Source organism: Salvia splendens, chromosome 14 (assembly GCF_004379255.2).
Source record: "Salvia splendens isolate huo1 chromosome 14, SspV2, whole genome shotgun sequence".
NCBI classification, from domain to species: Eukaryota; Viridiplantae; Streptophyta; class Magnoliopsida; order Lamiales; family Lamiaceae; genus Salvia; species Salvia splendens.
This window is the reverse complement of record NC_056045.1, coordinates 10,727,813-10,738,208: the sequence shown is the minus strand read 5'-3', so window position 1 is coordinate 10,738,208 and position 10,396 is coordinate 10,727,813. Positions and strand designations below refer to the sequence as shown.

The 10,396-nt window shown below is 38.2% G+C and overlaps 2 protein-coding genes across 4 annotated transcripts; both read left to right on the top strand.

Moving 5' to 3' along the window:
* The first annotated feature begins 284 nt into the window (after positions 1-284).
* Positions 285-6,708, top strand: LOC121765830 (CST complex subunit CTC1-like). 3 transcript variants are annotated; one of them, XM_042162084.1, is made up of 16 exons: positions 285-1,384; positions 1,496-1,614; positions 1,718-1,789; positions 1,871-1,949; positions 2,064-2,126; positions 2,211-2,288; positions 2,428-2,628; positions 2,917-3,018; positions 3,110-3,382; positions 3,468-3,896; positions 3,983-4,621; positions 4,701-4,792; positions 5,092-5,299; positions 5,418-5,532; positions 5,968-6,290; positions 6,359-6,708. In XM_042162084.1, the coding sequence occupies exons 1-16, from the start codon at positions 314-316 to the stop codon at positions 6,521-6,523; spliced, it is 4,029 nt and encodes a 1,342-aa protein (XP_042018018.1). In that variant the 5' UTR covers positions 285-313; the 3' UTR covers positions 6,524-6,708. The 3 variants fall into 3 exon arrangements, with proteins under 3 accessions (XP_042018018.1, XP_042018016.1, XP_042018019.1); XM_042162082.1 differs by having other exon boundaries at positions 1,718-1,792; XM_042162085.1 differs by having other exon boundaries at positions 1,207-1,344; positions 1,718-1,792.
* A 3,241-nt stretch (positions 6,709-9,949) lies between these two features.
* On the top strand, positions 9,950-10,396 carry LOC121764171 (transcription repressor OFP7-like). The gene has a single exon (XM_042160228.1). The coding sequence runs from the start codon at positions 9,950-9,952 to the stop codon at positions 10,394-10,396; it is 447 nt and encodes a 148-aa protein (XP_042016162.1).

Below are 10,396 nucleotides of genomic sequence, written 5' to 3'. Positions count from 1 at the left end.
TTTTTTACATTTCAGTATTACCTCGGTTTCTAATTATTTACATTCCGATAATTTTAATTACAATTGATTTAAAATAAATGAAAAATGAAATAAAATGAAAAGTGGCTAAAAAAGTGGCGTGACTATTGAAAATGTCCGACTTATAGCTGCGGATACTTTTTTTATGGGTGCGGACAAATAAACTGAGGCCATGGAAAAAAAAAAAGTGGCTTAGCTACTAGACTCCTATTCAAAAGTCCGGATATGATTTATTGTGTGTTCCTCCCGCCTTTTCCCACATCCAATCTCTCAGTTGTACAAACCCAAATGAGCAATGGAAGAAAACACAACCGCTGTATTAACCATCTCCAGCCTCATCAAGTCCGGCCGCCCCTTCACCGCCGCCTCATCTCTTGCTCCTAGCCGTCCAATCGACCTCCGCAACCGAAACCCCTGCTTCCACAAACCCATCCACCAAAACCCTAACTTACAAACCCTTAAACCCTTGAAACACTCAGCTCTCCTTATCGGAACCGTCAACCTTCCCTCTTCCCCCAATCGCTCTTCGTTAGTTCAAAATTGCAATTGCTTTCAGTTCTCAGACGACGATTCCGCCGCCATCTGCTGTGAAATTTTGAATTTCGACCCCAAAATGATCGGTCAAAAGATCCGAATTTTCGCCTGGAATTTCATTCCCTTCGTGCGTGGGAGAGGTGGTTTTCTAGAGATAATACAGTGGGGTTTCTTCGAACCTTGCGGTGGGAGTCGGTGTAATTTGCCAGATTTTAGTTGCTTTTGCTTGAGTTTAGGTGACTGTGATCTCGGAGATAGGTCCACGGCCCGCAGGTTGATTTTCGGTGTGATAACGGCGATAAGCCCTGTAGCCAGTGTGCCCTGGGCGGGCAGGGGAGGCGATTCGGGGGGCGTTGATGGGTTTCTTGTACATATTCTTGTTTGCCAATGCAAATATTGTGCTTCAAAACACCTGGTGTCAGAATTGAGTGGTTTGTGTGAGAGAAATGTCGAAGATCATCGTTTCGTTCAGGGTACAATAGTGTACTTCTGTGGAGTGACATCTTCGTGGCATCCTGCGATCTCGCGATTAATTGGTGATGTAGTTTTAGTTATGGGGTTAAAGAAGAAGTTGGTTTATTTAAGGAAGGAAGAGTCTCAGCTGATGTATCTGGCGGCGGATAGTGTATCATTGCACGTTGCTAAGTTGCCGAAGGAACTATGCCTAACTCAGAATGCGGATATAAGAGGGAAAGGGGAGTGTGGTAGCTACACTGGGGTCATTACTGGAATTTACATGGATGGGCTGATTATTGAGTTGGATCAAGATGTGATACTATTGTTAACTGACAAGTACCTTGCTTTTCCACACTATGTCAGAGTTGGTGTGCTTGTATGATAGTCATACCCTTTTTTGCAGGAGTCCACATTAAGATCATTTATAATTAGCCTGTTTAAATCTTTGAATGGTAACGTAACTTAATCAAATGTATGTTTCTTTCAGGTTACTCTGAAGAATGTTCATTTTGTGAATCCACATTTTCCTTGGGCAAAAATGTTGATACTTGGTGCTTGCACTAGGACTAGCATGCACGTGGAGTCATTCTCTCCACTGGAATCATGGTTGTGGCTTCTATAAGTCTATGTTATTGAAGTTTGATACTCCCCTTATTTTGTGTAATTATATTTGAGCAAAGTTCTTATGTTATAGCACAATTTATTGCAGGTCTCATTTGAAACAACAGTCTCCAAGTCTTCTTCAAAAGTTCATTAATTCTTTGCCATATGCTGCCAGATTGTGGTAATTGAGTGCATGGATATTTCTTTTATCCTTCAATATTCCTGGCTGGCTCGTTTAATGCTGTACATATTGTATCAGGGCATTGCTTGTTGTCTCGTGTTTCCAGAAAATGTTTGCTGGGACTTTGTCTGTGAAGGATATCTTAGGATCACAACATGTAATAAAGATGATTACTTTATTTCAACTTTGATTGAATTGTGCCATAATTGCATTTTATTATCATGCTTGGATTAAATCTAAGTTAACGTAAAAAATTACAAGGTGTTCACAGGAGGAAGGTCTGGCACAAAAGTATGCTAGTTCGCATTTTCCATCTTCAGCTTTTCAGGCTCGGGTAAACCTAGTAGTAGTTAGAAGAACATTTGAAAAGCTATCTATTTCATTTTCTTATGTTTACTTTTGAATCTGTACATGCCAGCATGGAGTCTTGCTGGAGTTTTGTAGGCATGACCTATGTTCTGGTGGCAAGGAAGTAGATTGTTGTCATTTGAGACTGGTAAGTCGAGTGGTAGTTATTTTATAATCATAATCTGCTGAGTGTATCTGGCTTCATCTAAGTCAATCATAATTTGGTCTCTTATTCATTATAACCATATCTATCATCTAATTGTATGTTTGTTTGTTTTTTCTTTCAGGTGCTTCCTATTGGTAATTTAGTTAGTTATTGTGAGGTTGTGTGGAAAAAAGTCTTGAATTTCCAGGAGAATTGTTTTCATTTAATGGGTGGGATCAATCAGAAAGGCCCTCTACGTTGCGGTGGGAGATCTTATGAGCAATCAATCAGAAGAGTATTGCGCTCGGAAGAAATTGGGGTTGTTGTACTGGGAACTTTAAAGGTCAGCTATGCAGCACTTTCCTGAAAATCACAAGTTATTTTCAGATTTTGCTTGTGATTGTCAATTTGTCATATTTTATTAGTTTGTTTGATTTTAAAATACTGTATGTTGTATAATATTGATTTATATCTATTAAATATAACCTTTCCCATTATGTCTAGCTTAGTGCTAGTCGAGGCAACTCCAATTGCCTCTCTGAGTATTTCCATAACAATCAACGCAGTGTATTATGTTTGATTTAATCACTTGAAGGTACAGTTGAAAGGGCTATTGTTCCTTCCTTTTCAGATTTCATCTTCTTCTGGAAGACTTCAGCTTGTTGATGCAACTGGCAGCGTTGATATCATGCTTAACCTTCCAGAAACATGGAACTTTAAGAGGATTTTTGAGGTGGTTCAGCTAAACCATTTTGTATGTGCCTTATGTTCATAATGACACAAAGTTTCCCTTTCTTTATGTAATGCCTCTGGAATATTCTCAGATGAAGGACTTCAGGCTCATAATGGAAAGCACATGCCCTGAACTCATAGACTTAAATCCAACCACATATCAGCCTCTATCTTGCCGAAGTATCTTCAGTAATGCTTTACCATCAAGAAAATTGAACATACCAATTTATCTTTACCATTGTCCAAGTGATGAGGATTCTAGAAGTCGTTCTCTGTTCTTTGATTGGAAAAGGAATTCTCAGGATCTTAATAGTGGGAAATATCATCTGCTTTGGTTAATACATAAATTTCCCATTCAACAAAAGGTATGCTGTCAGTCAAAGATAATAAATGATTTGAAATGTTAGACTGGCCACTAAATATGTTTTGTCAACATTGTACTTTGTTCAGTTTCTAGGAGATCTAGCAAAGAGGCCCAACATGTTTGCAGAGGCCATAGTCTTCCCTTGGGATTTGCTTGTTTCTGGGAAATACAGTGATGCAACAACGACTAGAAGCTTTTCAGGCCATTGGCGGGATTCTTTCAAAAACATTGCCGCCGCTAAGGAGCTCCCTACTCTTAAGAGATGTAAAAGTGAGCATACTTCATATCAGGTTTACAGTTGCTGTATGGATGATACTGGAAGTGGTTTAGAAAGCAAATGTTGTTCAAATAATGGGATAGAATTGTCATGTCGAAATACTGGTGAAGGAGAAAACAATCATTGGATGGGAATGCTGCATTGTGCCGGTGATCGTGGTGAGGTTGTTTCTAGCTGCAAACCACCAATGAGGAAGGTGTTGCTGGGATTCGGCTCTGATTACTTTTCCAAGTACGAAGTATGTTGGTTGTTCATTAACAGGTTATTAATAATTTCCATTTTGTTTTATTTGCTATTTACTTAAGCATCTTCCAAAATTTGCAGCTACTCAAAATTGGTTGCTGTTATCTTGTTAAACACGAGGAGGGAGATATGTTATGCTGTAAAGACGATAAATATCAAGTCAGTCGTGCTAAAGTGTTCATTAGTTCTGGAACCTTTTTTCGGAGTCTTACATTGTCATCCATCCAGGGTCTGCAAAGTGCTGATCTGCCTGATGGATTTCCATATTGCAATTTACGTGTTAGTGATGATGAGCTAACCAAAGGTTTCTGTAAATTTGAAATTCCATGTTTGATTAGCAACAGCACTGGCAGTGAGAGTTATTCAGACATTAACATATTTGTTCCCTCCAGTGCTGTAAATTTATTGGAGAATTTTATGAAGATGATGGATTGTATTTCTAACGAGCCTAGGCATTCTTTTGAGGGGGAATCTAGCATCAATGATCATAATGGGTCGATGATAAATTCATCCATGCAATCTTCGGGAACTTCATGTTCTGACTACCCTTTACCTCAAGGGAACCTAATAACTTTGCGTGGCCTTGTAGTGGCTTTTCATGATTGCCATGGTGTTGATTTTCTTGCACAACCTGGGAGATGTCTTAGTCAAGGTTCAAAACTAATGTTTCTTCGAGAAAAAACTGGCGTCTGTGTCCATGTTTTGTTGGACAATCATACTGTATGTTCTATTCATGTATTTCACTTAATATGCTCTCATTTCCATTATCTTACTTGGTAATAATTAATATGTTCTTCAGGTTAGTATCTTCTGTGATAGAAGCAAAGAAATTTGTCCTATTGGGTTAGGAAGAGATGTTTATGCAACCTTTCACCGCGTCCTTGTACTTAGGTAAGTATTCGTAACTCATGCATGTGTCATCACTTTGGATCAGAGGCGTTTTTCCTTTTATGATTTCTGTAATTCTGGTTATTAAGATCCGTGAAAAAAAATACAATTTAATCCCTTTTCGTACATGCTGTAGCAGGGGTATAATTACTTATCTTTTCTTGGTTCCCTTGTTAATGAACCTTTGCTTTTATCCTGTTCTAGTAGGAGTGTATGCGATTCCATGCTTATAATTAGTTCAATACATTTTCCTTCTTGTTTCTACAAAAGATGCTTTAGCTAACATATGTTTCTTTTCCCAGTGAGCTGGACAAGTATATGATGACAGCTGTATCTTTCATCACAGTCGACCATGCAAGCTTGATGAGGGAGCACCACAATCATGACCTAAGTGATGCATCCAGAACAGTAGACTCACATGTTGTTGCATCTCATGATACTGTTTCTATTGCATTGATATCCGATGCACTGCAATTATCAGAGCTTAGGCCAATGCGATTCCGTTGCAAGGTGATTGATAATTCTCTTGTTCTAATTTGCTACATTCTGATTGTTTTATTCCATCTACTCTTATGTCTTTCCTTTCTTCTATACATGTGCAAAATGCTTTATGGCTTTGATGACACAGGTTGTTAGTATGTATATCCTTGTGCTAGAAAAAGCTGGAAGTACTGAGATTTTTCAGTCTCGTGTTCAGTCCATACGCTCTGGTTTTGGAATTCCATTAACTGGTTTTATCATAGGTACCACTTCCTTTTCTATCACATGCATTAATCATTGGAAATCTGCATATTCACTTTGGCTCAAAAATGTTGCTTCACCTGATTTGCTGAAATGTAAAATCTGCACCTAAAGGTCTCATTTATTAGTTGTACAAAGTTAAATTCATTATAGCTTCCAGTTTTTGGCTAATAGAGTATTTGATTCAAGCAATCGAGAATTGCGTTTCTGCTTAGCTCAAGCAATCTAAGAAGCATGTTATTCTGTCTATTTTCTGAACTATTCTTTTGACTCCTTTGTGTGATGGTCTCTGCCAACAAAGTTTCAATAAAACCTTTTCCAGGCTATTATTTCCATCAGTAGTTTGAGTTTTGTATATGCTGTGAATCTTCCATAAGATTAGGCAATTTGTCTCATTGTCCATTTCCTTCTCAACTCCTTATCTGAATGCGATGTAGATGATGGTTCATCCTCCTGTTGTTGTTGGGCGGACTCTGAGAATGCTGCAACCGTTCTTGGTTTAGATTTGGAGGAGTATTCACTCAAAGTTACTTTAATGGGATATAAGGCTGGTAAAGGGCAGCGACGCATCTCCACTGTTAGCCGCCTAAACCAAGCATTAGAGCGACATGGAAGAATTTCGGTGAAAAATTGTAGCTCCATGTTCGATTCCTCATGCCAGGATCTTGAATTTGTTGTTGAGTCAAAGAGATCACTTAGCAGGTCGGACGAGGATAACCTTCAAAGCTTAATTACCAATGCTCTTCTGACCACATCTTGGGTAAGCTCTCGCAATTGAGTTTCTTTCCATTTTTCTCATTTTCTAAAATATACTGAGGCTCTTTTCAGAGAGTCGATGCAAGCTTTATGGATCCGGAAAAAACAGCCTGGCTGGAGGAATGCCTTTCCCAGCTAAATGTCAATGTTCCTCCGTTGCTAAATATCTGGGCGACGCGTGTTTGTCGAACAGACGCGCTCGCAGAAGCTAGGAGCATAATTCAAGAACTTGTATAGTTTGTACGTTGCTTATAATATCTCACCTCTGTTCTACATTGATGATTTTGGCAATGCTTTGTTGTATGTATGAATCATGTATGTAGTCACACACATTCATGTATAGATCTGAATTTGAATGATTATTTCACAAAATATATTTGATGGATACAAGAAAACCACTTTATAAATTATGACATGCTATACCTGTTTCGCTTTTCAAATACTATTTCTTTTGATTTAAAAGGTGTGACTATTGTTGTTTTGTTCATGTCGAGATAAAACTTTTGATTTGTTTTCTACTTGATTTTGGGTTGATTTTGTGAATTTCAGGCAGCCTGGCCTAATAGATAAAAAGGGGTAAATATTCAATTTTGTTGTATTGTCATTTCAATAAAAATGCCACAACCTTATACATTCTTCTTCTTTTCAGTTTACAACGACCAATATAACATGCACTCTCTCCGTCCTTATGAATATACTCACTTTCTTTTTTAGTTTGTTACATCCAGGATAACTCATTACTAAAAATAGAAATTTCTTTATCTTTACTTTATTCTGTCTCTTACTTATTCTCTTCATCTAAAAATTTCATAAAATCTCGTGCTACTTAAAGAATGAGTCAATCTTCTTTGGAGGGGGAATTACTACTGTATAGTTATAACTATATTGTAGAAATGCTTAAAAAGATGCAAACTTCATTTCACCAATTTCAAGCTACAATTTGTTATATAATCACGGCCAACTTGTTATATCATACACAAGTGTGTTGTTATGAAGCAAGGATTGGAAATTTGGATATGTATCATAAAAGATCATTTACAGGATCCACGATCTATAATTGTATAATATATATGTCACGACCGCACTCCCTAAGGATAGAAAAAACGGTGGTTCGCGACTAGTGGGGGAATTAAGAAGCGGGGAAGAAGGGGTAGCAATCAAGAGGGGTACAAGTGTACAACATGTAGATCAACAGTCGAAACTTCATTATCAAATCATAGTTTTAGATCACGAAGCAACATAGTTCGAATGAAAATAATCCAACGGATTAAAGAAAAAACATAGGAGTTCGTAAAACTTAGAGTAGCGGAAGCATTTGAGAGTCAGCTACTACTATGTATGAAAACACAATAGTAACCAGAAACGTGTATTGAATATGGTCTCGGTCCAATGCTCAACATCCTCCGTCTCCCGTCCACGCTCAACCTGCACATAAGGAAAACATATGCAGGGGCTAAGTACTTGATGTACTCAGTGAACTCATGCCCAAAATACATTTCATCAATAAAGTTATGTCAAGCCATCATTGAGTGAAACTCGGGTTTTACTTTAAAAAAAATGCCGAGAAACACTAAAATCATTTCCATCGTAAAACATGGCTGCAGCCCATTATCATCATCATCCTCCATCATTTACCATATCTGAACCATCATGTGAAACGAGAATGTGGCCACAAACTCGTTCACTGGACCGGCCGACCACAAAGGACGGCTCACGATCCCCATTAGTGCACTAGTCTGAGTAGGGACTCACTCCCTAGTCAGACCTGAATTCGTTAACCATCAAAGTCTAGTAGAACATTATCCTAGTAGACAATCAGATAGGCAATTCAAAATATAAAATACGGCATGACATAACAGTTAAACCACCCTTATCTCACCATATACATATCATTGCAAATAAAGAGTTTAAGTAATAAAGCCCACCTCAAAAGCTTAGTAGTTTCCTTAACAACTTCTCGATCCGACTTTAACGAGCGTGCGAACAACCTTTTTGAGAAAATTAAAGTACACATCAATCTCAAGAAGAAAAACATTTAGAATGCATGCACTCTAATTAAAGTCTTTTATCTCGTTTCTCGGTTTTCCGTGCATTTTCGATTATTCGGCGGCCGCCTCGCCGGTCGGCCGCTTACACCAATACTTCCTCCGTTGGCACCTCGTATTTTCCACCACGGTGTCGAATTAAATTCCCGAAATTAAACAAGCGCATAATTAAATTATCGCAATTATTTCCATTTGAAATTATATTTATTTCGGACTTGAGATATATTATTCATCCTTGACATTAATCAAGAATTACTTAAGTAATTCCCCACAATTAATTATTGGCCCAAAGATTTATTTAAAAGCCTCAAAGCTTAATTATTTCCCTACATTATACTTCCAATTTAATTTAAAAGCCCCAACTAAAATAAAAAGAGCCCAACTTTAGGTAAATCCTCTCATAAATATAAGACCCAATCTTTTAAAAAAAAACAAAGGCCCATCTAACAAAAAAAAACAAAAGCCCAAAGTTCACTCTCCTACCCCACGTCTCTCTCCCCCTCTATCTTCTTCTTCTCATTCTCTTATCTTCTTACAAATTTCGTCGCTTACTCAGCCGCTGCACAGCGCAGTGGTGGTCAGCCTTCGAACCTCACTTTGGAGCTTGCCACCGGCGTCACTGTAGGAGCGGGATGACTCCGCCATCGCGGTCCGGGCCTGAGGTCGTCGCTGTTGTCCCGTGTTGCTCGTTGGGTCGCCGGGTCCGGGCCTCGATTTCCGCGCATCATCTTCCATAAACAAATTCATCTCCCACATTTCATTCATTATGATAAACATAGCAAAATCGTCATCATTATTTCAACGAGACTTTCAACATGTCTCCCAAAGTTCCACAATTTAATAAAAAGTACGTCCCTTTTCACATCAAACACATAAACACGACACTCAATTCCAAAGCACATTAACGAGAAGCATAATATCCGAAATTTTTTATTATTATTATTATTTATTTATTTATTATTATTATATTTTTTCATGACATGTATTAATTTAGTACTTAAAAAGTACGGGTGTTACAATATAATTTCTAATAGACAAAATATTACTACCAATATTCCACACTTAGTATGACACTACTCTCTGCGTTCTAAGGTAGTTGAGTCGTATTCATTTTTGGGTTGTCTTAAAGTAGTTGAATCATTTTATTTTTTGGCAAAATCTCTATCCTCTCTCATACTTTACTTTCTCTTCCTTTCTCTTATTTTACATTCTCCATTTTTTGCTCTGAGTCAATTTCTTAAATCTCGTACTACAATTACCTTGGGACGGATGGAGTACTATTTAACAGACGATTTATGGTAAGCATCTAGGATATTCTCACCAAATACAAAAAAAGAAACCCCCTTATTAATCATTAAACACATCCGAGATTTATAAGTTGACAATTTCAAAGTAAAGAAAACCTAAAACTACACCTTCATAATATTCTTACAAAATGAGGTCACCACAGAAATTCCTGTGTAGCTTTCAGGTAGTATAAAATAGCGTAGGTGATTGCATCACTGAGATTTGGTCATCTCTCAACACAACCACCAGCTGCAGCCGACCATATAATCATTATAAACAGCAACATATATAGAGAAAAATCTGATTTCTTGCACATTCGAAAAAAGATCAAATGGCAAAATCGAAAAGTGGAAAACTCAACCTCTCACTTCTCAAAATCTGTCGTCCCAAAAACCCTTGCTCAATGGTAAAACCCCCTCCTCAGCAGGTGCTCTCCCCTCTCAACTCCAAATCATTCAACATTTCCTTCCCGGCCACTCCCGTCCCTCCACCATCCACTCCCTCCGACGCTCCAACAAAACACAAACCGATGTCCAAAAAATGGAACAAGGAAGGAGAGGAGAAGGAGGTGATGGTGGAGGAGAGCTTGGTGGTGGTGAAGAAGTCTCTGAATCCGTACGAGGATTTCAAGAAATCGATGTCCGAGATGATCGTGGCCAAGCAGATCCTCCACCCCAAAGAGCTGGAGCACCTGCTCATGACCTTCCTTTCCCTCAACTCAACAATGCATCACAAAGTTATTATACAGGCTTTCACACACATTTTCAACCAACTCTAA

Bases quoted from the DNA above. Each gene is read 5' to 3' on its own strand.
- LOC121764171 (XM_042160228.1), top strand. From the start codon at position 9,950: ATGGCAAAATCGAAAAGTGGAAAACTCAACCTCTCACTTCTCAAAATC.
- LOC121765830 (XM_042162082.1), top strand. From the start codon at position 314: ATGGAAGAAAACACAACCGCTGTATTAACCATCTCCAGCCTCATCAAG. The intron at 1,615-1,717 runs GTTGTGGCTTCT...AATTTATTGCAG, and splicing joins TTCTCTCCACTGGAATCATG to GTCTCATTTGAAACAACAGT. The intron at 4,622-4,700 runs GTATGTTCTATT...TATGTTCTTCAG, and splicing joins TTTTGTTGGACAATCATACT to GTTAGTATCTTCTGTGATAG.